This window comes from Trichomycterus rosablanca, unplaced genomic scaffold (genome assembly GCF_030014385.1).
Source record: "Trichomycterus rosablanca isolate fTriRos1 unplaced genomic scaffold, fTriRos1.hap1 scaffold_266, whole genome shotgun sequence".
Taxonomy (NCBI): domain Eukaryota; kingdom Metazoa; phylum Chordata; class Actinopteri; order Siluriformes; family Trichomycteridae; genus Trichomycterus; species Trichomycterus rosablanca.
In genome coordinates this window covers 16,343-44,251 of record NW_026947094.1, presented here as the reverse complement: position 1 = coordinate 44,251, position 27,909 = coordinate 16,343, and the positions used below count along the sequence as shown (strand labels likewise).

General features: G+C 39.8%; 1 protein-coding gene across 4 annotated transcripts in view; it reads left to right on the top strand.

Annotated features, from left to right (window-relative positions):
• Positions 1-26,732, top strand: part of LOC134307297 (NACHT, LRR and PYD domains-containing protein 14-like) — a 33,157-nt gene extending 6,425 nt beyond the window's left edge. The window contains exons 2-7 of one of the 4 annotated variants that reach the window (XR_010009819.1): positions 10,573-10,777; positions 17,452-17,625; positions 21,512-21,685; positions 22,143-22,319; positions 25,337-25,661; positions 25,812-26,732. Coding sequence is in view for 1 of the 4 variants with exons in the window: in XM_062990454.1 (XP_062846524.1) it covers positions 10,716-10,777; positions 17,452-17,625; positions 21,512-21,685; positions 22,143-22,319; positions 25,337-25,343 (594 nt within the window). In the remaining 3 variants the exon portion in view is untranslated. Of the gene's footprint in view, positions 1-10,572; positions 10,778-17,451; positions 17,626-21,511; positions 21,686-22,142; positions 22,320-25,336 lie in introns of those variants that run through there. The other 3 variants (XR_010009820.1, XM_062990454.1, XR_010009818.1) reach the window with 3 other exon arrangements.
• Positions 26,733-27,909: the final 1,177 nt, after the last annotated feature.

Sequence of the window (27,909 nt, the reverse complement as noted above, 5' to 3'; positions counted from 1 at the left end):
ACATTTAAGTTTAATTTAATTTAATATACTTCTCTTCAAATACAAATTTATCAGTTTATTTATTTATGAGCACTGTAATGACATATGTAGTAATACCAACCTTATATAATTATACTATTAATAAATACATTACATTTTTAGCATTTAGCAGATGCTTTAATCCAAAGCGACTTACACAATGAGTGGAACATGATGAGCAATTGAGGGTTAAGGGCCTTGCTCAAGGACCCAACAGTGGCAACTTGGTGGTGGCGGGGCTTGAACCGGCAACCTTCTGGTTACTAGTCCAGTACCTTAACCACTGAGCTATCGCTGGCCAATTACCATGAAGTATACTTGTAGTTAAAATTAACTTTCATTAAATTTAATATACAACTCAAATACTTGTTTTCATAATATATGTTTGGTATATTTCTGCAAAAAATGTTAAACAATTTGTACTTTTTAACATCAAGTTACTTGGTAAAACGTTAATAGTATTTTTGTTATTTTAAAAATATTTCATTATTCTTTAATTTTAGTATGGAAAATAAATTAATCATATCAAAGAACATATTCAGGTACTTTTTAATACTATGTTATGTGTTTTTACTTTGCATGTAATTAATGGATTTCACATGATGCTGTGATTATACTTGCAAAGAATTCACTACATAAAAATGTATTGTGTACTTGAATGAACGAGTTAAAATTTACATTCCAAGTGTATTTTAAAGTGACCAGAACAATAAAGCGTTAAATCCATAAGGTAGTATTACAACTTAGTTTATAGCGCTCCGGTGGCGCAGCGGTATAACACACTAACACTTAAGAACTGTCATGTGAAAGTTAGGGGTTCGAATCCCGCGTCTGCCAGAAGTTCGAACACCACCTCAAGATATAAAGAAATAACGATACCTGTTTCAGCTTTTTTTTTTTTTGTTTCAGATACAAAAAAAAATTATTAGATTGTTTCAGATACAATTCAGCTTTTTCTGAACTACAAAGAAGTGTTAGAATGTTTTTGCTCTAAAATAAATATATTTAAACTCTATTTTTAATGTACTCTAAGTGCACTTGAAATACTGATTAAATGTGCTTCAACTTCATTTTAAGTGTATGTGAAACAGAATTAAATACACATGCAGTAGCATACTTAAGTTGAATTAAATATACTTAAAATTGTCTCAATTTAGTACAGTTTAGTACACTTAATACAATTAAAGTTGAGTTTTTGTATTATTTTTGTACAACTAAAGTATATTAAGTACAAAAATAGTTGTTCCATTTTAGCACTCTTTAAGTGTATTGATCATTAGTTTGACAATAATACACTTTAGTGCACTTTAGCATATTGAAGATTAGTATACTTAAGTATACTTTTTTTTCACCAGGGATTACTGGGAGGATTTCTATTAAAAAAAAGCTGAAGCTTGTTTCTTCTGGTTTTTCTTGGAAATAATAAAAACATGTTTAATGTTTAATTTATATAGTGATTTTCCCAAATGCAAGGACATTTATCATAGTTGGAACATACCAATGAATATTTAACAAATGGTTTTATGGAAAAAATAGTTTTTAAAAAGCTCTGGCATTACAAAACATTTCCCCTTTTAAAAATCATTAATCTTGACGGTTCCCCTTTATTTTTGCTCCAAAATGCTTCTCATGTGAATGCACCATAAATGCATGTGAAGGTTTGTGGGGTAGGGCTGGTGGTGGTTACACATTTTATGAGTTTTTAAAGGAAAAGGATCCATAACATTCTGCCTAATCACATTGTTACAGTTTAATTCAACCAAATTTTTGTGTTTTTTTTTTACAAGAAAATGTTTTACTGTTTTTTTTCTTATTTTAGTTAACAGATGGAGAAAGGTGAATTCAGAAAATTTGTTTTATTTTGGAAGTTAATGTTCGTGAACCTGATACATGAGCTCTCAGTTCAGCTCATTTTACTTTTACGTTAGATTGTAACAAAACATTCAAAACAAAGACAACAGGTTAGAGAAAACAGAATCAGAAGCAAACAAAAGAAACCTAGAAACATGATTATTAATATATGTTAACAATATGGAATATACAGTGGGGAAAATAAGTATTTGATACACTGCCGATTTTGCAAGTTTTCCCACCTACAAAGAATGGAGAGGCCTGTAATTTTTATCGTAGGAACACTTCAACTGTGAGAGACAGAATCTAAAGAAAAATTCCAGAAAATCACATTGTATGATTTTTAAATACTTAATTTGCATTTTCTTGCATGAAATAAGTATTTGATTTGATGAATGGAAAAACAGAACTGAATATTTGGTACAGAAACCTTTACAGAGGTCAGACGTTTCCTGTAGTTCTTGACCAAGTTTTCACACACTGCAGCAGGGATTTTGGCCCACTCCTCCATACAGATCTTCTCCAGATCTTTCAGATTTCGGGGCTGTCACTGGGCAACATTGAGTTTCAGCTTCCTCCAAAGATTTTCTATGGGGTTCAGGTCTGGAGACTGGCCACTAGGCCACTCCAGGACCTTACGGAGCCACTCCTTAGTTGCCCTGGCTGTGTGTTTCAGGTCATTGTCATGCTGGAAGACCCAGCCACGACCCATCCTCAATGCTCTTACTGAGGGAAGGAGGTTGTTGGCCAAAATCTTGCGATACATGACCCCATCCATCCTCCCTTCAATACGGTGCAGTCGTCCTGTCCCCTTTGCAGAAAAGCACCCCCAAATTATGATGTTTTCACCCCCATGCTTCACGGTTGGGATGGTGTTCTTGGGGTTGTACATATCCTTCAACATGGTGAGTGGAGTTGATACCAAAAAGCTCTATTTTGGTCTCATCTGACCACATGATCTTCTCCCATGCCTCTTCTGGATCATCCAGATGGTCATTGGCAAACTTCAAACGGGCCTGGACATGTGCTGGCATGAGCAGGGGGACCTTGCGTGCCCTGCAGGATTTTAATCCATGGCGGCGTAGTGTGTTACTAACGGTAATCTTTGAGACTGTGGTCCCAGCTCTCTTCAGGTCATTGACCAGGTCCTCCCATGTGGTTCTGGGCTGATCCCTGACCTTTCTCAGGATCATCCTTACCCCACGATGACAATCATCTTGTCTTTCTTCCATTTTCTAATAATTGTGCCAACAATTGTTGCCTTCTCACCAAGCTGCTTGCCTATTGTCCTGTAGCCCATCCCAGCCTTGTGCAGGTCTACAATTTTGTCCCTGGTGTCCTTAGACAGCTCTGTGGTCTTGGCTATGGTGAAGAGGTTGGAGTGTGATTGATTGAGTGTGTGGACAGGCATCTTTTATACAGGTAACGAGTTTAAACAGGTGCAATAAATACAGGTAATGAGTGCAGAATAGGAGGGCTTCTTTTTTTTTTTTTTTTTTTTTTTTAATTGTCTATTTTTTCCCACTTTCCCCCCCCAACTTTTATCCCCATTCTAATCGTGTCCAATTACCCTGATTGTGTCCTCTATACTGATTCGACCCTTTTGCCGCCGACTGAGGATGACACTCAACTGACTTGCGCCCCCTCCGGCACGCAATCAGTACAGACTTGCATTTTTCACCTGCACAAGCTGAGTTCATACACCGAGAGATACTGCGCACAGAGGGTCACACCCCCCTCAATGTTATTCCTCAGCCCTGTGCAGGCGCCGTCAGTCAACCAGCAGGGGCCGCAGTTGTACCAGTTATGAGGACCTATGATCCAACTCTACCTCTAAGCCCCTGAACAACAGCCAAATGTTGTTCATACTGCCGCCCAACCCAGTCGGAAAGGTAGAGCTGAGTTTCGATACGATGTATCTAGAAACCCAACTCTGGTGCGCTAGCATACTTTACCGCTGCGCCACCTGAGCGGCCCGAACAGGAGGGCTTCTTAAAGAAAAACTAACAGGTCTGTGAGAGCCAGAATTCTTGCTGGTTGGTAGGTGATCAAATACTTATTTCATGCAATAAAATGCTAATTAATTATTTAAAAATCATACAATGTGATTATCTGGATTTTTTTTTCATTCTGTTTCTCACAGTTGAAGTGTACCTACGATAAAAATTGCAGGCCTCTCCATTCTTTGTAGGTGGGAAAACTTCGGCAGTGTATCAAATACTTATTTCCCCCACTGTATATACAGCCCCAAATCAGAAAAAGTTGGGACAGCATGGAGATTTACAGAGTCTGACATTTACTTTGAATTTAATTTGATGTCAGACAGGATGAACCTGAGATATTTTATGTTTTATCTGCTCAACATCATTTAGTAACAAACATCCATTCCTGCATTTCAGGCCTGCAATAACACATTCCAAAAAAAGTTCTGTTTGGCTTGTTTGGTCACAAATCTCTGTATCAGGATAAAAAGTGCACTATTACTGGGAGGATTTCTATTCAAATAAAGCTGAAGTAGCTGTGAAACAGATACCATGACATCACTGGTTTGTTTCTTCTGGTTTTTCTTGGAAATAATAAAAACAGTATGTTTCATTTATATAGTGATTTTCCCAAACGCAAGGACATTTATCATAGTTGGAACATAACAATGAATATTTAAAAAATGGTTTTATGGAAAACTGATATTTTTACATCAGGTTGTAACTAGAGATGCATGAGTATCGATACTAGTATCGGGTATCGGCCCGATACCGCGCTCATTAACTCGTACTCGTACTCGCAAACGAGGCTCCGATACTAAACATCCGATACCTTGTGCCTAGTGCACAATTACCACAGAGCGGGAGCCGACTCAGAGTCGTTTACGATTTACCGAGGTGAACCACGAATGTACAATAGAATCGACTCAGATGGGATCGGACTGTATTATCTTTTTAAAGTAAATATTTCAATCAGCAGAATCGCATCGCATGTATGATGTGCACAACATAAATTACGTGTGTTTATTAATGAACGTTTACGTTAGCTTGTCAGAAGCTTTCTCAATGATGTCTGGGCGGTGTTTTTGTTTTCTTTTTTCTCTTTACAAGTGATGGCAACCCAAGCAACTGTTCCACTGCACTATTTTACACTAAAAACTACACTATTCCATAATGCTCCAGATTGCATCATTCTAAATAGGTATCGGTATCGGCGAGTACAAAAATACATGTACTTGTACTCGTACTCGGTTGGGAAAAAATTGGATTGATGCATCCCTAGTTGTAACAAAACATTCCAAAAAAATAGAACAGAGAATAACAACATATAATTACTGTTTATCTAGATATCAGAGTTAAAAACAGCACTTATACATCTGTTTAACTCTTCTCCAGCTGCTTCAACATGTACTTTCCATTTTGTTCTTTAGTTCCGTTCTGTTTTCCTACAATCTTTTGTGTTTGGCTTTTTGGTCACTGCATTACTGCAGAGGTGAACTAACTGGATAAAAAAATTGTCTGCACTGTTCACACTACTGGGAGGATTTCTATTAAAATGAGGCTGAAGTAGCTGTGAAACAGATACCAGGACATCATTGGCTGTTTTTTAATATAGCGCCTTTTCCAAGCTAAAGAACACTTTACAATGGTTGGAACATACAAATAAATATTTAAAAACACAAGCCTTTATATGTAGATAATGACTTTTTTTTTAGTCTTTCATTTAAAAAAAATTTAAATTAAAGAATCGTTAATCTTTGTGCTCTGGAGCTTGTGTTCCACGCCCCCCTCTCCGGGAGCACACTGTCTCCTGCCACACCCCTGTTCCTGATTGGTGCATTTGAACTAATTGGTCTCAGCTGCCCTCTATTTAAGAGGTTAGCAGGAGACAGACACTGGGAACTGTTGAACTATTTTGGCTAGGTTTGGCTCTGTATGGCTGAGGTCTCTCGTCTCTCGTCTCTCGTCTCTCGTCTCTCTTCTCTCTTCTCTCTTCTCTCTTCAGGTTAAGTCATGTTTCCAAGTCATGTTTCCAAGTCATGTTTCCAAGTCATGTTTCCAAGTCATGTTTCCAAGTCATGTTTCCAAGTCATGTTTCCTAGCTATTGTTCCTAGTCATGTTCCTAGCTATTGTTCCTAGTCATGTTCCTAGCTATTGTTCCTAGCCATGTTCCTAGCTTTAGTTTGTTACGACTAATCTTTTTCTCGAGAGGCCCTGAAGAAGCAGTCAGAGAATCCAGAAAGTACTCTTCAAAAACACTTTATTAAGTGTAAGGAATGATCTGTGAAAATATGTCAGAGCTAAGCAGATCGGCGTTCCTCTCTCATCTAGAAAATCACCAGCCAAGAAAAGAGAGCGTGCTTCTGGGCTCGTGGCCTTTTAAACTAAACTAGGCTCCTCCTCCTCCACTACTGGTGGAGCCAATGAAACGTGCTAAAAAGGCCCAGGCCCCCTAGGTGGGGGTCTGGAGGAACTCCGCCAAGAGATCATGGCAGACGCCATTTTGAACAAAGGGCCATGCGGCATAAATGTCGTAAAACTTGGAAAATGCCGTAAAACTTCCCATATTGAATTTATGTTTAATAATGATGTTTAATAATGATGTTATGTTCCAAAAATTCTAACAATTTCCTAGCCATGTTCCTAGCTTTAGTTCCTAGCCATGTTCCTAGCTTTAGTTACTAGCCATGTTCCTAGCTTTAGTTACTAGCCATGTTGCTAGTTCTTTGTTACTAGCCATGTTATGCTAGCTATTATTTTTAGCTCTCGTTACTAGCTACGCTACTAGCTCTTGTGTTTAGCTCTTGTGTTTAGCCCTCGTTACTAGCTATGTTACTAGCTCTTGTGTTTAGCTCTCGTTACTAGCTACGTTACTAGCTCTTGTGTTTAGCCCTCGTTACTAGCTCTTGTGATTAGCTTTTGTTACTAATAAATTCTTAGTTTGTCTGCATCTCTGCGTGTGTGTCCGCCACTTCTGTCTTGTCCTAAGCCCCTGTGACATAATAGTTCACCCTTTTTTTTTTTTATTCTTTTTTTTTTTTTTTTAATATTTTTCCCATTTTTCTCCCCCTTTAGCGCATCCAATTGTTCAGTCTGCATCGTGCTTCCTCTCTGTCTATGCCGAACTCTGCCCTGACAGGAGATCGAAGCTAACCAACATCCCCTCCGAAACACTGGCAGCAGCCGGATGCATCTTTGCCACCCACACTGATGAGTTTGGCGCCACCTAGCGTTGCATGCGGAGAGACACACCCTAAGGGCACTCTTTCCTCATCTCTTATGTAGGTGCCTCTTAATCAGCCAGCAGAGGTCGTAATCGCATTCTGACAGAGAGAGACCCACCCCCTCCGGTCTCCAATCCCACCCCCCCCCCCCACCTGAACAACAGGCCAATCGTTGTTCATATAGCCGCCCAGCCTTCGACCGGCTGATAGCAGAGCTGGATTCGAAACGACGCACTTTCGAAATCCAGCTCTGGTTGCAGCGCGTGTTTTTACCGCTGCGCCACCTGAGCGGCTCATAGTTCCCCCTTTTAAGGACACAGCGAGATGGTTTATGTTCCAGGCTTCCCTGAATTTGGCTCCATGAGGTTCCCTCAAACATTCCCGCTTAGTAGGCCAGCACCCTATGATGGAAGTGACCCTTGGTTCGAGGGCTTCCTTCTTCAGAGCCAGCTCTACCTGCAAGACCTTCTTGACCCTCAGCCTACTGAGACACAGAAGGTGTTGTTCATGATGCCAAAGCTGAAGGGTGCTGCTCAAGAATGGGCAAGGCAGCTCTGGTCTGATAAGGGTGCTGAGCTGAACTCGGTTGAAGTCTTTGAGGGCCTCATGAGAGCCAAATTTCCAGGAAAAAAAACCTTATGTGTTTGGGATAGGGAAGTTCACTCAACCTCCCATACCCATTGGAGACGCTACACGCAGCAAAGCGCCCACTGCAGCTTATACCCGGCATCCAGTGCCCACTGGGGAGGTGGAATTTCCCCCGGGGCCCACTGCTGATGTGGTCCGGGTGCCAGTGCCCGCTACTTATGCTCGTGATCATCCCACATCCACATTAGGATCCAGTCAGGATCATTTGTTTTGTGATGCTTCTTGTAGTGACCCCAAGGGCTCCAGGGGTCTTTCTGTTTGTTCACCGGCTCCAGTTTCAGGTACTCAAGTTCGGGTGAGTCATCTGCCGGTTCCGTCTGTTTTAATGACTCCTAGTCAGTCTGAGACTTTGTGTAGTCCAGTTAATTCTGTTAGTCCGTCGATCTTGCCTGTTTCTAGTCCGTCTGCCCAGATCTGTCCTGGGTCCAAGTCAGGTTCAGTAAGTCCTAGGTTGTCTGATCATGCTTGTTTAGTCAGCCAGCCTGTCATGTCTTGTCCGTCTGTCCAAGTCCGTTATGTCTCTAAGTCAGGTTCCATGCGTTTTAGTTTGTCTAGTCCTGTTCCGTGTTCATCTGTCTCTGTCGGTTCTAGGTGTCAGTCAGCAGGTCAGGGTTTCAAAAATGGTCTGTTTGAACGTTCGGGCCCTCCTACCACCCAGACAGAGTCGAACAGTTCCAAGTCCTCTCCAGTTCTGTTTCCTGTCAAAGTTCCAAGCTTTATGTTCCAGCCTGCAGAGTTCAAGCCACAGTCTACTACAGACAATTCTCCTTCAGCTCTGCTGCTGCCGGCTCCAGGTTCCAAGCAGCTGATTCATGACACTCCTCCAGGGTTAAAGCAGCTGATTCAAGAAGCCTCTCCAGGTTCCAAGCAGCTGAGTCAAGAAATCTCTTCAGGTTCCAAACAGCTGATTCAAGAAGCTTCTCCAGGTTCCAAGCAGCAGATTCAAGAAGCTTCTCCAGGTTCCAAGCAGCTGAGTCAAGAAACCTCTTCAGGTTCCAAGCAGCTGATTCAAAACGTCCCTCCAGGGTTCAAGCAGCTGATTCAAGGCGTCCCTCCAGGGTTCAAGCAGCTGATTCAAGGCGTCCCTTCAGGGTTCAAGCAGCTCGTTCAGGATGCTTCTTCAGGGTCCAAGCAGCTGATTTCCGATGCTTCTCCAGTGTTTTCACAGCTGACTTCGGACGCCTCTCCAGTGTTTTCGCAGCTGGTTAATGATGTTTCTCCAGTGTTTTCACAGCTGACTTTGGACGCCTCTCCAGGGTCCTCACAGCTGATTCAAGGAGTTTATCTAGGGTCCTCGCAGCTGACTCCGGACGCCTCTTCTCAAGGGTCCTCGCAGCTGACTCCGGACGCCTCTTCTCAAGGGTCCTTGCAGCTGACTCCCGAAGCCTCTTTGCCAGGCTCCACGCAGCTGACTCCCGAAGCCTCTTTGCCAGGCTCCACACAGTTGACTCCCGAAGCCTCTTCGCCAGACTCCACGCAGCTGACTCCCGAAGCCTCTTCGCCAGGCTCCATGCAGCTGACTCCCGATGCCTCTTCGCCAGGGTCCACGTCTGCACTTCTAGATGGGATTCCAGTCCTCACGTTGGCGCCCCCTGACGACGTTTCTGTTTCCATGTTGGCGTCCCCTGACGACGTTTCTGTTTCCATGTTGGTGCTCCCAGATGGCGCTTCTGTTTCCTCGTTGGCGCTCCCCGATGGCGCTCCTGTTCCCGAGTTGGCGCACTCCGATGGCGCTCCTGTTCCCGAGTTGGCGCACTCCGATGGCGCTCCTGTTCCCCCTGTTCCCCGCTCCTGTAACACTTGAAGCCTCTGTGTGCTCTGGAGCTTGTGTGCCACGCCCCCCTCTCCGGGAGCACACGCTGTCTCCTGCCACACCCCTGTTCCTGATTGGTTCAAATAATCAGCTGCCCTCTATTTAAGAGGTTAGCAGGAGACAGACACTGGGAACTATTGAACTATTTTAGCTAGGTTTGGCTCTGTATGGCTGAGGTCTCTGGTCTCTCTTCAGGTTAAATCATGTTTCCAAGTCATGTTTCCGGCTATTGTTCCTAGTCATGTTCCTAGCTATTGTTCCTAGTCATGTTCCTAGCTATTGTTCTTAGTCATGTTCCTAGCTATTGTTCCTAGTCATGTTCCTAGCTATTGTTACTAGCCATGTTCCTAGCTTTAGTTACTAGCCATGTTCCTAGCTTTAGTTACTAGCCATGTTGCTAGTTCTTTGTTACTAGCCATGTTATGCTAGCTCTTATGTTTAGCTCTCGTTACTAGCTACGCTACTAGCTCTTGTGTTTAGCTCTTGTGTTTAGCCCTCGTTACTAGCTATGTTACTAGCTCTTGTGTTTAGCTCTCGTTACTAGCTACGTTACTAGCTCTTGTGTTTAGCTCTTGTGTTTAGCCCTCATTACTAGCTATGTTACTAGCTCTCGTTACTAGTTATGTTACTAGCTCTTGTGTTTAGCTCTTGTTACTAGCTATGTTACTAGCTCTTGTGATTAGCTTTTGTTACTAATAAATTCTTAGTTTGTCTGCATCTCTGCGTGTGTGTCCGCCCCTTCTGTCTTGTCCTAAGCCCCAGTGACAATCTTCTCCTTTATGTTTGTTGCAAAATGTTTTTGGGAAAATGTTCTGTTTAAACAGTGCACATGGAGATGAACTTGTGATCTGTTTATTAACTGAGTCAAAGCCCCAACCAACCACTACCTTTTTTTTTACTGTGCTGGTTATTACATATTTGTGAAAAACTTGAACACCCAGATATGTGTTCGGCTGAGTTGTATATCATTTTTATATTAATATTAAATGAAGTTAGTCAGTCCACTGACTAAATGACCTGAATGATCTTTTTTAGTGCTTGAAGTCCAAACATCCCTAAAAAAGCCTGGTGATAATCGTCTACATGGAGTTGATTTTTCTCCTGTTCAGTGGGCAGCGGTGGTGGTTGCTTTATGTAACTCAGATAAGGAGCTGGAAGAGTTTAACCTGAAGAAATACATGTCGTCAGATGAAGGGGTTCGAAGACTGCGGCCAGTGATTCAATCAACAAAAGGAGCTGTGTGAGTATTTAAATTAAAAATACTTTACTGACCACCAGTGTGATTTTGTTCTGACTCACATCACTTTGCAGTGTTTAAATAACAGTTTTATTTATTGAAGAACAAATGCTGTTTAGCCCTGCCTGACCTTGTGTGAAAAATTAACTACGGCCTGTGGGCCACATACAGCCCGTTAGGGTGTTTGATCTGGTCCGTTAAGAATTTACAAAATTCTCCGCTTGCAAACTGAATCACTGAGCCAACAAGTCAGAGATAACTCTTTTCAAATGGATTATTCATTGGAATTGAATCAGTGAGCTGAGATCTTATCTACGGTAAAGATTCATTCGTTTTGTTCACACTTTCATTTCATTATGGTGTCGTGCTCATACAACTTGAAACAGTTCATTTATTAAAGAGATTCCAGGTCATGCCTTGATAAACAGTTCTATAAACCAATCAGAGCTTCCAAAATTCAGATACTGGATGGAATTTCAATCTCTATGTTCATTGGTTGTTGGATAAGTGACAGCTTAGTGAATGAATCAGCTTTTTACCACGAAAGCCGAGAGAATAAACAATCTAAGACGGTTTTCATTAGTGGATAAAAACAATTGAGTATGAATCTTATATATACTGTAAACATTCAAGATGGTTGCCAAGAAGAAAAAAGTGGATTGTATCCCTGATGGATTAACACACGGATCAGGTACACAGAGGTTATGATTTTCTGCTGCTGTGTGATTGATCTGGGTTCTGCTGTTTACTGAGCGCTTTTATTTTGATAGCAAAGCTTTATCAAATATTGTGATTTTTTTTATGCTCATTTATTTGAAGTAAAACCGACAGCATAAATGTGATTGTGAGATTCTGCTGGTTTGTTTAATGTCAAAATGCAAATGCATCACAAAAAATAAACACTGTAATTCTGTCAGACTGTATCTGAACTACAGTATTTTGTGTTTTTAAGAGAACATAAACAATATAAGGTAAAATACGGGCAGTGGCCTGCCATTGTACTTTTAGTTTACGTTATATCATATGGTATATCGCCACTTCTCAAAAGCATATCGAGATATGAGTTTTTTAGTCATATCGCACAGCCCTAATTTAAAGCCTGATTTTGTTTCACCTTTTTTTCTTTAATACCTTGCATTTCAGTTGATTCCACTTGTTTGCACACTCCAAACACTAGGGCTTTGTTAAAGTCTATCGCCCGGCCCTTCTGTAAAATTTTAAAACCCAGTGTGGCCCTTCAGTGAAAAGGTTTGTCCACCCCTGAGTTAACCAAATTTAATTGTCACTTGGGTTCAATTTCACTAACCACACCCAGGCATGAACATGAATTTCTCACAGGTGAAAAAGTTTAAGTTTAAACTTATTATTTAAATACAGCTTATTTTACTCAAATATTTTGATTTAAAATAATGGTTGAACAGATCATTAAAGGGATAAAAGTGCCACACGTTTTGTTAAACTCTCTTGAGTTTTGCTTTAAATTAATTATGCCAAAATTATTTTTTTGTTATTGAAATATACTACCCAATTAAAAAAATGGGACAGTATAGAAAATGCAAATAAAATAGATGCAGTGTTTCTTACATTTACATTGACTCACATTCTAAAAACTTTGGAACAGGAACATTTAGGGCTAGTAATAAGTTAAAAAAACAACTAAATAATGTCATGATTTCAAACAGGTGATGTCAACAGTTGATTATGATCATGAATTGGCACAAATCATGTTCAGATGAAAGGAAGAAAACAGGTTAATTGTTAAGGTGGTTTACAGGCTTAAAAGAACAATCTTTATATTTAAAATGACCGCTTCCATTTATACTAACAGCATTTACTTTTACTTCTACTTTTAATATTTAAGTACATTTAATATCAAATTACTTTTGATACTTACATTAAACATCATACTTCTAGACTTTTACTCAAGTAATATTCTAAAAGGTGACTTTTACTTCTATCAAAGTAAATTTCTGGTAAGATACTTGTACTTTTACTCAAGTATGACCTTCCGGTACTTTATACACCACTGCTGGTTTGTGATAAACTTATACATTATTGTGCAAAAATTTGACACCCCGAGCCTACATTTGTTTATTAGATTTTGTAAGTGAGCTTTTCTGGTCTCCTAAAAACAAACGGTGATGAAAGGTTTAGCGATACCACGTCCAAAAATGCATGTCAACAACTAGCGAGCGATCAAAGTTTGTGCGGTAATATCAAGCATAAAATCAAGAACAAAAAAATGATTGAATCTGAGTGAATTTGGCTACGTGAGCAGCATGGATTGTTCTATAGTGAGTTGGAGGTTAATAAATATTGTTTAGAATGCAGCGTTGGTGTTATGCTTTGTAGAGATGATAAGGTCAGAAATAATGTAAAACTTGTGTGCTGATGCATTTCGATATAAACTATATTACGCCCCTGTCCCACCTGTTTATAACTTCTCCTTTGCTTTTTCACTCACACTGTATATTGCGTTCTTGGCTGTTAGCCAATGATGCTGTAAGCACTCACTGCCTGTTGGGCAACTGATATTCAGATATCTGACATGCTAAAAATCTCGCTTTGGTCACCAAGCGCAAGCACTCAGTTGTTGAGTAGTTCACACATAGCGATTGAGAGCCGTTTCGATTGCTGAGCAAACGGCAAGTTGCTTCCGAGCCGACAAATCCAGCACTGACCAGTCACCAGTCATGTCATTAGAGGCTAGAAGTATCAGAAAGCAGCACATGATTCCATGTGCTAAAGAGACTTAAATGCAAAACAAAGATGCATACGGCATGCTGCCCACGTGTCGGCAGGGACGTGGGTTAGCTTCTATCTTCTCGGTCTAGGTACAGCGAAGGAGGTGTATAAATAGCTTATATTTAATTCACTCGGAGACCAGTGTTGTAATCCAGCTCTGTTTATTATGCTTCCGAACTCTCCTTACACTTCCTTATTACGCACCCACAGAACTCTGGGTAATGTCGTTCTCACCATACAAAAAGTGTCAGATCTTAAAATGTGTCTAAAAGTAACATTCAATTTAGTAATTAAAATTTTAATGCTAACTATTTTTGTACCACCTACTAACGTGCAGTTTGCTAATTTTACTGAGTATTAAATCTGATGTTAAAAGGTGGAATCATCAACCACTGAGCACCAAAAACATCAGGACTAAATATGACAAAGACTCAGGAGTTTCAGCAGTAAAGTACACTAGATCACTTTTGCTGAGATCTGAGGATGATAGCATAAAGTGAATTGATCTGACTGATGTGTAATTATATAAATGTTTGATTAATAAGTTAATCACACAAACACTAATAGTTAAAAGTACGAAACTGAGAAGGTGCAGAACTACAGTGCTGCAGTCGGATCTCAAAATGTGTCTGAAATTAACATTAATTTAGTTAAGTAAATATAATGCTAACAGTTTCTGCACCACCTACTAACTTGCAATCTGCTGATTATACTGAGTAGAAAATGTAATTTGAAATGGTGAAAATTATCAACCACAGAGCTCCAAATACATCAGGACTAAATAATGATGTTCAGTAATAAAGAGAGAAATGTAATAATAATAAACAATCTTTTTAAATAAAGACACTCATGTTAGCATGAACAGGGCACTCGGGTGATTCAGCGGTAAAGTACACTAGTTTACTTTTGCTGAGGTCTGAGGATGTTAGCATCAGTGGCGATTTCTCTAAGACTGCAAGGAAAGCTCAGCTTCCCCTAAAATGTCAAAAATTAAATGGTCGAATACAGTGGGGCAAAAAAGTATTTAGTCAGCCACTGATTGTGCAAGTTCTCCTACTTAGAAAGATGAGATTGGTCTGTAATTTTCATCACAGGTACACTTCAACTATGAGAGACAAAATGAGAACAAAAAATCCAGGAAATCACATTGTAGGATTTTTAAAGAATTTACTTGTAAATTATGGTGGAAAATAAGTATTTGGTCACCCACAAACAAGCAAGATTTCTGGCTCTCACAGACCTGTAACTTCTTCTTTAAGAAGCTCTTCTGTCCTCCACTCGTTACCTGTATTAATGGCACCTGTTTGACCTCATTATCTGTATAAAAGACACCTGTCCACAGCCTCAAACAGTCAGACTCAAAACTCAACCATGGCCAAGACCAAAGAGCTGTCGAAGGACACCAGGAAGAAAATTGTAGACCTGCACCAGGCTGGGAAGAGTGAATCTACAATAGGCAGGCAGGTTGGTGTGAATAAATCAACTGTGGGAGCAACTGTAAGAAAATGGAAGACATACAAGACCATTGATAATCTCCCTCGATCTGGGGCCCCACGCAAGATCTCATTCCGTGGGGTCAAAATGATCATGAGAACGGTGAGCAAAAATCCCAGAACTACACGGAGGGACCTGATGAATGACCTGCAGAGAGCTGGGACCATCAGTAACACACTACGCCGAGAGGGACTCAAATCCTGCAGTGCCAGGCGTGTCCCCCTGCTTAAGCCAGTACATGTCCAGGCCCATCTGAAGTTTGCCAGAGAGCATATGGATGATCCAGAAGAGGATTGGGAGAATATCATGTGGTCAGATGAAACCAAAATGGAACTTTTTGGTAAAAACTCAACTCGTCGTGTTTGGAGGAAGAAGAATGCTGAGTTGCATCCCAAGAACACCATACCTACTGTGAAGCATGGGGGTGGAAACATCATGCTTTGGGGCTGTTTTTCTGCAAAGGGGACAGGACGACTGATCCGTGTTAAGGGAACGGGGCCATGTATCGTGAGATTTTAAGCCAAAACCTCCTTCCATCAGTGAGAGCATTGAAGATGGAACGTGGCTGGGTCTTCCAGCATGACAGTGATCCCAAACACACCGCTCAGGCAATGAAGGAGTGGCTCCGTAAAAAGCATTTCAAGGTCCTGGAGTGGCCTATCCAGTCTCCAGACCTCAACCCCATAGAAAATTTGTGGAGGGAGTTGAAAGTCCGTGTTGCCCAGCGACAGCCCCAAAACATCACTGCTCTAGAGGAGATCTGCATGGAGGAATGGGCCAAAATACCAGCTACAGTGTGTGCAAACCTGGTGAAGACTTACAGGAAACGTTTGACCTCTGTCATTGCCAACAAAGGTTATGTTACAAAGTATTGAGTTGAACTTTTGTTATTGACCAAATACTTATTTTCCACCATAATTTACAAATAAATTCTTAAAAAATGCTACAATGTGATTTCCTGGATTTTTTTTCTCATTTTGTCTCTCATAGTTGAAGCGTACCTATGATGAAAATTACAGACCTCTCTCATCTTTCTAAGTAGGAGAACTTGCACAATCAGTGGCTGACTAAATACTTTTTGGCCCCACTTTATGTACAGTTGTGTTAACATTTCATTGACTACAAATGCGTTAGAACACATCCATCTCGAAGACGAGTTCGTTCAGAATCAGCTACTTATCACAAATCGACTGACTCAAACTTATCATACATTCCCTTAGCGTCAATGCATTTGCCCGTAGAAGCTGAGCGTCTCTCCACTTCAATGGGACTGCATGGAAAGTTTTTTTTTCATTCAGACGTGGAATAAACAGAGCTCAGTTTACATGAACATGACGTGTAAATTACATGTTTAGACTCATGCACTAGTTTTATACAGAATGTAGAATTTCACCTGAAAGCAGGAGCAGAAGTATTTGTACCTCTAACCCTGAATGTTAGTGACGGCAGTTTCTACATAGAGCTTCCTGATAATTATTAGTTCAGCTATGATGTGCAAAATACAGCAGTGAGAGTGTAACAATTACAAAGTAAAATATAGTGAGTAATTATGGAGTGTAAATTTAATTTTGATAAAATGATTGAACCACTTCATACTGGAAAGGACCATGGTGGATCCAGATCCGTAGGAACATACACTTTTCACACACACACACACACACACACACAGTCACTCTCATCATGAGCTGCGTCCGGAATCGCATACTTACAGAGTATGTACTAGACTGGAGGAAGTATGCACTACTTGGCCGGTAAAAAGGTACATACTTTCAGTACAGAAGTATGCAGTATGCACACAACACCGCTACATACTACATCCGCCATCTTACCAACGTCAAGTGATGACGTGAGAACGTGATGACGTGAAATTTTTGGATATTTATTTATTCGTCTTTAAAATGTTTTATTTTATATATTTTACTTACACTTGTGAACAGAGGACTCTGTTTTCCACTATCTTTCTTGGTTCTTATTCTGCTTTGAATGCCTATGCAGCTCCAGTTGCATTATGGGATACATTAGCGGATCGCAAGTGTGCATCGCTTTCATTCTCAAACATGGCTGCCCAATAAGTAGGTCATCCGGGTACTTCTCGCATACCTCTTTGTGTATACTGTGTATTCGGACATACTAACCGCTCTCACAACCTCATTTCACGTACTATTGAGTATGGAAGTATGCGATTCCAGACGCAGCTTATGTTTTAGTCTGGAGATGAAGATCAAGTTGTCATTCATAATCAGTGGGTAACATTGTATTAATTCTCAGTCACTACATGGCTATTGTTAGCGCTTCCACTATTTTGGACTGTGTAGAAATGTGAAGCTCCACCCCTTTGTAAATCAGTACAGTAGAGCAGTCCTGCTATTGTTTAATTCATCAATGCAACTGATTTTACTTTTATCTGCAATGCAGTCTGATCTATTATTTCTCTCCAGGTTGGCTGGTTGTGATCTAACAGAGAAAAGTTGTGAAGTTCTGTCCTCAGTTCTCAGTTTAAACTCCTCCAGTCTGAAACATCTGAACCTGAGTAACAATAAACTGAAGGATTCAGGAGTGAAGCTGCTCTCTGCTGGACTGGAGAATCCACACTGTAAACTGGAGATACTGAGGTAAGATCTTCACTTTTACACTGTAGATACAGAAGATCAGTTTCACTTTGAAGCATCATTTTATTAAAAGTTGAACCTTGGTAGATGGTTTGTTTGGGACTCTTTGGAGTCTTCATACTTCATTAAATGCTATCATGATTGTTTCTTTACTGTAGCTCACTAACTTACATGAGATTAGATCCTAAACTAGCAGCACCTGAGTTTCTGGTGTTGAACCTGCTATAGGAATTGATCATGGATGAAGCAAAATGTGATTCAGCTTTAATCAAAACTCATAACTGCTATCTTCATCTTCTCAGTGTTCCTCTATACAGGAACATAATTACTTTGTAAGGATTAGCTTTTTATATGGCAATATTTATAGATGTGACTGCAACGTTCTTTAGCTACAAGCTAGTAACCTGTTTATATTCATCTGTAATCAATTCCACAGCAGCGTGAGCACCAGAAAACATCTACTGCTGGTTTAGGATCCTGAGACTGTAAGATTTTAACCAGAAATCATCAGTTTGTGTGGTTCAATTAGCAACTTAGCTCTGACTTAGCATTTTAGCTCTAACACAGTTTTTTACATCGTGACTCATTGACTCAGTTACATTAACCAGTTGGGTGGGTAGTGTCGTGTCTTCCATAGCGATGATGTATTGATGATGAAGGAGAGCCGTTGACACTGAGCCGTTTCATTTGCCATTAAGAAGTTTATTACAGGTTGAATACAGTATCGGTCAGACAGTCCGGCTTTGTCTGAGAGAGAGCTTGGCCAATTCTTCTCTGAGCTCACAGCTTTAACTTTTTCCTTATATACATTACATTACATTTTTTAGCATTTAGCAGACGCTTTTATCCAAAGCGACTTACACAATGAGCAATTGAGGGTTAAGGGCCTTGCTCAGGGACCCAACAGTGGCAACTTGGTGGTGGCAGGGCTTGAACCGGCAACCTTTTGTTTAGTACCTTAACCACTAAGCTATCACTGGCCCTATATACACTGTGTGCACAATTATTAGGCAAGTTGTATTTTTGAGGATAAATTTTATTATTGAACAACTACTGTGGTTTTATTCAATTCAAAATGTTAATAAACCTCAAACCTGAATATTTAAGAAAGTGAAAGTGAGGTTTTGGCTTTCTTAGGAAAATAGCTATGTGTGCATAATTATTTGGCAACTATTAGTGTGCAGAATTATTATGCAACTAAATAAAAAAACTAAAATTTTCTCATCTCACTTGTTTATTTTTATCTGTTAAAGTGAGAATAATAAATAAACAACTTAAAATTAACAAATAAACATTTCTGACCTTAAATAAAAAACAGTGACCAATATAGCCACCCTTCTTTTTAATAACAGCCAAAAACCTTCCATTCATGGAGTCTGTCAGTTTCTTGATCTGTTGATGATAAAATTTTTGTGCAGCAGCAACCACAGCCTCCCAGACACTGTTCAGAGAGGTGTATTGTTTTCCTTCACTGTAAATCTCCAATTTAAGAAGGGCCCACAAGTTCTCAATAGGGTTTAGGTCAGGTGAGGAAGGGGGCCATGTCATTATTCTTTCATTTTTTAGGCCTTTACTGGCTAGCCACGCAGTGGAGTACTTTGATGCATGCGATTGAGAATTATCCTGCATAAAAATCATGGTCTTCTTGAAAGATGTAGACATTTTCCTGTACCACTGCTTAAAGAAAGTGTCTTCTAAAAACTGGCAGTAGGTTTGGGAGTGGATTTTAAGTCCATCTTCAACCCGAAAAGGTCCAACTAGCTTATCTTTAATAATACCAGCCCATAGCAGTACCCCACCTCCACCTTGCTGGCATCTGAGTAGAAGAGGAGCTCTGTTCCTGTTACTGATCCAGCCACGGGCCCATCCATCTGGTCCGTCAAGAGTCACTTTCATCTCATCAGTCCATAAAACTTTTGAAAAATCTGTCCTCAGATATTTCTTGGCCCAGTCTTGACGATTTAACTTATTTGTCTTGTTCAGTGGTGGTCTGGTTTCAGCTTTCCTTACCTTGGCCATGTCTCTGAGCACTGAACACCTTGTACTTCTGGGTACTCCAGTTAGGTTGCAGTTCTGGAATATGACAGCACTGGAGGATAATGGTTCCTGGTACCTTTACGTTTGATTCTTCTCAAATCTTTGGCAGTTAATTTGCATCTTTTTTTCTTAACACGTTTATTTTGACCCTGTTGACTATTTGCAACAAAACGTTTGATGGTTCTGTGATTACGGCCCAATATCTTAGCAATTTCAATAGTGCTGCATCCCTCTGAAAGACATTTGACAATTTTTGACTTTTCAGAGTCACTTAAATCTCTTTTTTGGCCCATTTTGCCTGAGAAAAAGAAGCTGCCTAATAATTATGCACACCTTAATATAGGGTGTTGATCTCCTTAGGCTACACCCTCCCACATTACACAAATACACAATACCTGATGTGCTTAAATACAATAAGCATTCAAGTTTATACAGCTTGGAGTTGAAAAAGATGCATAAAAATTATGATATGGTCAAAATACTCACTTGCCTAATAATTGTGCACACAGTGTACGCGAGTCTACGTGCAAAACACATGTTCTATTAAAATTTACCTAAAGTTCTCAGAAAGGAAAACATGGCCTTACGTTTACCCTAAAAGAGCACCATGAAATGAGTAAACGAATGACAGGTTTGGGATGATTCTATAGAATCTTGTTTTCCTAGCAATGGGGCCATATTTAATGATTAACAGATGTAAAAATACCTCATTAGCACTGTCGCCTCACAGCAAGAAGGTCCAGGGTTCGATCCCCAGTTGGAGCGGTCTGGGTCCTTTCTGTGTGGAGTTTGCATGTTCTCCTCGTGTTTGCATGGGTTTCCTCTGGGAGCTCCGGTTTCCTCCCACAGACCAAAAACATGGAAGGGAGACAAAGTGGAGACACTAAATTGTCCATGACTGTGTTTGACATAGAACTTGTGAACTGATAAATTTTGTGTAACCAGTTGTGTGTGTAAAACATGTTACAAATCCTAATAAACAAACAAACACTAACCAGTTCATCCAGGTCAAAGGTGTAGTGGGGAAACAAATTGGAAACACACCCTGGACAGATGCTGCTTTTAAATGCACGTCAAGCAGGAGGTTTCGCTGAGATCAAACTCATTTACCTGAATCGATTGTGTTCATGTGGTTTGTGTGGGAAGATAAAAAATATGGAGGCTGTCAAGCTTATATATTTATTTTATTATTTGTGTTAATTGTAGATGTTTAAAAGTGTTACAGTTAAAATGAACATACAAATGGAACACTATTATTTGATATCCACCCTCAATGAACCCTTAAAACTCAGTGTTCACATCCCAATAACTACAAATGATGCAGTACTAGCTGCACCACTGTACCATACATTAGGAGTGTGGTGGTGATTAACCTCATTTGTTCTGTTCTCTGTTAACAAGCTAAGCTAAGACAACAAACAAACAAAAAAACAGTACAAAAACAGCAGATAATCTAATTCCTCCTCTCTTCTCTCATGATTAATTCGTTAAGCACCATTAAATGAACTAGAACTGAAATCCCAGGTTTCATTGGTTGGTGTTTGGGAGGGTTTTTGGTTTTGAATGTGTAGATGTTGTAGTGTGATTTTTGCTAAATGATCTACCAGCTAACAACAATCTACTAAATACTCCTCATTTGGAATCTTTAAAATGTGGAATCCACTTTAAGTCTGAAATCACATTTTACACTCATGCTAGAATGATTACTGATTCAGCATCATCAATTTAACTGCTTTCACTTTCATCTGCACTGCAGTCTGGGTAATATTATCAGATCTGCTATTCGGATTCCATCTTCTGCTGCAGGGTGACGTCTTACATTTATCTGATTGATCTGATTATTTCTCTGCAGGTTGTGGGGTTGTGATCTAACAGAGAAAAGTTGTGAAGTTCTGTCCTCAGTTCTTAGTTTAAACTCCTCCAGTCTGAAACATCTGGACCTGGATAACAATAAACTGAAAGATTCAGGAGTGAAGCTGCTCTCTGCTGGACTGGAGAATTCACACTGTAAACTGGAGATACTGGAGTAAGATCTTCACTTTCACACTGTAGATACAGAAGATCATTCATACAGAAACTGTTATTGATGTGTGTATGAGTTTGATATTTTACTCATTTTCCCCACACAAGATAAAACACTTTATCATTAATATAATAGGGCCAGTGATAGCTCAGTGGTTAAGGTACTGGACTAGTAAACAGAAAGTTGCCGGTTCAAGCCCCGCCACCACCAAGTTGCCACTGTTGGGTCCCTGAGCAAAGCCCTTAACCCTCAATTGCTCATCGTGTTCCGCTCATTGTGTAAGTCGCTCTGGATAAAAGCATCTGCTAAATGCTGTAAATGTAAAATGTAAATATAATAGAACAGTTTTACATGTTGAAGATTTCTCAGTGATGTCTGGTTGTGGATCTGAATGGAGATGGAGGTGGGGGATGATCATGTATGATTTTTATTAAATTTTTTATTTAATTTTCCTCTACAGGTTGAGGAGATGCATTATTACAGATGAAGGTTTTACTGCTCTGGCTTCAGCTCTGAAATCAAATCCATCATCACGTCTGAGAGAACTGCAACTGTACCAAAATTATCCAGGAGAATCAGGAGTAAAACTGCTCAAAGATCTACAGGAGGATCCACAATGTAACCTGAAGAAACTATAGTGAGTTTCTGTTGCTTTATATACACACACACCTAAGCACACAAACATGCACACATTACACACAAATGCACACATTACACACAAATGCACACATTACACACACACATGTACACATTACACACACACGCGCACATTACAAACACATGCACACATTACACACACACATGTACACATTACACACACATGTACACATTACACACACACATGTACACATTACATACACATGCACACATTACACACAGATTCACACATTACACACACATGTACACATTACACACACACATGTACACATTACACACACACATGTACACATTACACACACATGCACACATTACACACACACATGTACACATTACACACATATTCACACATTACACACACATGTACACATTACACACACATTCACAAATTACACACATGCACACATTACACACACATTACACACACATGTACACATTACACACACACATGTACACATTACACACACACATGTACACATTACACACACATGCACACATTACACACACACATGTACACATTACACACATATTCACACATTACACACACACGTACACATTACACACACATTCACAAATTACACACATGCACACATTACACACACATGCACACATTACACACACATTACACACACATGCACACTACACACACACATGCACACATTACACACACGCACACATTGAACACACATTACACACACATGCACACATTACACACACATGCACACATTACATACACATGCACACATTACACACACATGCACACATTACGTACACATGCACACACATTACATACACATGCACACATTACACACACATGCACACATTACATACACATGCACACATTACACACACATGCACACACATTACATACACATGCACACATTACTCACACATTACACATTACACATTACATACACATGCACACATTACACACACATGCACACATTACATACACATGCACACATTATATACACATTACACACACATTCACACACACATGCACACATTACACACACATTACACACACATTCACACATTACATACACATGCACACATTACACACACTTGTACACATTGCACACATGCACACATTGCACACACATGCACACATTGCACACACATGCACACATTACACACACATGCACACATTACACACACATTACACACACATGCACACATTACACACACATGCACACACATTACATACACATGCACACATTACATACACATGCACACATTACATACACATTACATACACATTACACACACATTACATACACATGCACACATTACATACACATTACACAAACATTACATACACATGCACATATTACATACACATTACATACACATTACATACACATGCACACATTACATACACATTACATACACATTACACACACATTACATACACATGCACACATTACATACACATTACACAAACATTACATACACATGCACACATTACATACACATTACACAAACATTACATACACATGCACACATTACACACACATTACATACACATTACACACACATTACATACACATGCACACATTACATACACATTACATACACATTACACACACATTACATACACATGCACACATTACATACACATTACACAAACATTACATACACATGCACACATTACATACACATGTACACATTACACACACATGCACACATTACTCACACATTACACATTACATACACATGCACACATTACACACACATGCACACATTACATACACATGCACACATTATATACACATTACACACACATTCACACACACATGCACACATTACACACACATTACACACACATTCACACATTACATACACATGCACACATTACACACACTTGTACACATTGCACACATGCACACATTGCACACACATGCACACATTGCACACACATGCACACATTACACACACATGCACACATTACACACACATTACACACACATGCACACATTACACACACATGCACACACATTACATACACATGCACACATTACATACACATGCACACATTACATACACATTACATACACATTACACACACATTACATACACATGCACACATTACATACACATTACACAAACATTACATACACATGCACATATTACATACACATTACATACACATTACATACACATGCACACATTACATACACATTACATACACATTACACACACATTACATACACATGCACACATTACATACACATTACACAAACATTACATACACATGCACACATTACATACACATTACACAAACATTACATACACATGCACACATTACACACACATTACATACACATTACACACACATTACATACACATGCACACATTACATACACATTACATACACATTACACACACATTACATACACATGCACACATTACATACACATTACACAAACATTACATACACATGCACACATTACATACACATGTACACATTACACACACATGCACACATTACACACACTTGCACACATTACATACACATGTACACATTACATACACATGCACACATTACATACACATTACATACACATTACACACACATTACACACACATGCACACATTACATACACATTACATACACATTACACACACATTACACACACATGCACACATTACATACACATTACATACACATGCACACATTACATACACATTACATACACATTACACACACATTACACACACATGCAGTGGTATTTCTGTCTTATTGTGGAATCAGAACTGCTCATTTGCAAAACTTCATCTGTATCAGGGTTCTTTAGTGAACAATGAATCATGTAAAATGTTCTATCATTGTTCCAGGTGGTCTCTGTGTGTGTGTGTGTGTGTGTGTGTGTGTGTGTGTGTGTGTGTGTGTGTGTGTGTGCATGCATGCGTGTGTGCTAGTGTGTATACTGGTTCTGATTGTGTTGAGTCTGATAGGTGACTGAAACATCTGATCATGTCTGATGTCTTCTACAGCTTCTGATTTTAATAAATGTTGAATTATGAGAAGAAGAAGATGAAGAGCAGTGGAGATAAACACCATCTACTCTTCACACTGGGATTCTATATGACGCTTTGTTCAGCTTCTTACTGCTCAAATCTGTAAACATGCTTTCTGTATAACTATGATCTTCTCTCATGACATCACTTCCTGTACAAGATCAACACTCTCAAACCTTAACTGCTGATAGACCTTCATCTCCTCCTTCTATACGTCAGTACTGAAGCAATGAAATTGGAGAGTCCATTCTGGTACCAGCTGAATTAATCTGATAGATTGAGTTAAGAGCTGCAAAACAGGGTGAGGGTCAATGAGGACTTTTCTTTAGAAAACCCTGTATTAGCTTGATGCATTAGCATGCTGTTCACTATCTAGAAAGATATCCTTTATTTGTCATATATACATATACAGATGTACAGTACAATGAAATTCTTTCTTCGCATATCCCAGCTGGTGTTGGAAGCTGGGGTCAGAGCGCAGGGTCAGCCAACTTACGGCGCCCCTGGAGCAGACAGGGTTAAGGGTCTTGCTCAAGGACCCAACAGTGGCTACATAGCAGAGCCTGGATTTGAACCGCCAATCTTCCGGTTGATAGCCCAAAGCCCTACCCACTAGGCTACCACAGGCCCCTGACATGTAATGAAAGAAGTAATGACATGTAATGAAATCTGACATGTAATGAAAGAAATTTAAAGCTGGAGATGTTATGATTCTGCCTGGAGAACATGAGGAGGATTACTCAAGAGCCCAGATAACCTCCAAGGATCTTCACTGGGAAATTACAGACGGTAGTGAGATCTTAAGGTTAGAACGTCTTCCTACATAACCACAAGATGCTTTGAAAGAAACTTTGTTGAATGGTCAGAAAAGACCTAAAAAGACATCAAACAGTAGAGGTCCTGGGTTGAGGGGTACATAATCCCATTTTTGCACCATACATTTTAACCAACTAACAATAAAATAGATTGAATTAGTTATTAATTATTAATGATGTTAAATATAGAAGATGATGATAATGTAAATATTTGATAAAAGATGCAGTAAGTGTAGCAGTTCTGTTAATGATTAATAATAATATTAACCCTCTGACACATAGTGGTCACTACGGTGGCGGCTATTTAATAGCTGTTTATTTTTTTTTACAAGCACAGGTTTCCATGCTTCAAATGCATATCGACCTCTACAATGGACACTACAGTTTCAATCATTTCACTTCTACACTGATTTGTTGTTCATTCTCCATACAGGTGATTTAAGTTTATGTTTATGATTTTTTTCTTACTCCTCTGTAGTGCTGACAGTCTCCTCATCATCTTTTATCAGATGCACTTTATTTTTCTGCTCTTGACAATAAACACATACACAACAAGATTTTGAATTTATGCACATAAATGCAGCTTCATTCTGCACTAGTTTTAATAAAATAAATAAATAAATATTATTTTAAATCATGATACAAATGGTTCTTTTAACTTTGAAATGTATGTTATTTTAAAAACGAACAATTTGTAACTAGAGAGTGCATTTCCGAAGAAAATGCGAGTGTGATTGCCGTGTGCCGGTCGGGCGGGCGTGCGTATCCCAATGTTTTATCCAACTCACGGTGTCATCAGTGGACTTTCAGATTTAATATGGAAACGGCGTCGACATCTCAAACTTTCAAAAAATGAATGGAAGTGAATGGAGCCGAAAAACGGGCGTGGCAGGTGGGCGTGGGTTCGAATCCCCATGCTGTATCTGAGTCGGGGTTACATCAGTGGGCTTCACGATTTAGAGTTGGAACGGCGTCGATATCTCAAACTTTAAAAAAATGAATGGAAGTGAATGGGACCAAAAACCGGGCGTGGCAGATTGGTGTGGGTTCGAATCCCCATGCTGTATCTGAGTCGGGGTTACATCAGTGGGCTTCACGATTTAGAGTTGGAACGGCGTCGATATCTCGAACTTTCAAAAAATGAATAGAAGTGAATGGGACCAAAAACCGGGCGTGGCAGGTGGGCGTGGGTTCGAATCCCCATGCTTTACCCAAGTCGGGGTTACATCAGTGGGCTTTACGATATAGAGTTGGAACGGTGTTGATATCTCGAACTTTCAAAAAATGAATGGAAGTGAATAGAGCCGAAAACCGGGCGTGGCAGGTGGGTGTGGGTTCGAATCCCCATGCTGTACCCAAGTCGGGGTAACATCAGTGGGCTTTACAATTTAGAGTTGGAACGATGTTGATATCTCGAACTTTCAAAAAATGAATGGAAGTGAATGGAGCAGAAAAACGGGCGTGGCAGGTGGGCGTTGGTTCGAATCCCCATGCTGTACCCATGTCGGGGTTACATCAGTGGGCTTTACAATTTAGAGTTGGAACGGCGTCGATATCTCAAACTTTCAAAAAATGAATGGAAGTGAATGGAGCCGGAAAATGGGCGTGGCAGGTGGGCGTGGGTTCGAATCCCCATGCTGTATGTGAATGGGGTTACCTCAGTGGGAAGTGAGCGTATCTAAATGCTGTATAGAGCTGCAGTGGGTTTTTTGGGGGGTGTAAATACTTTATCTG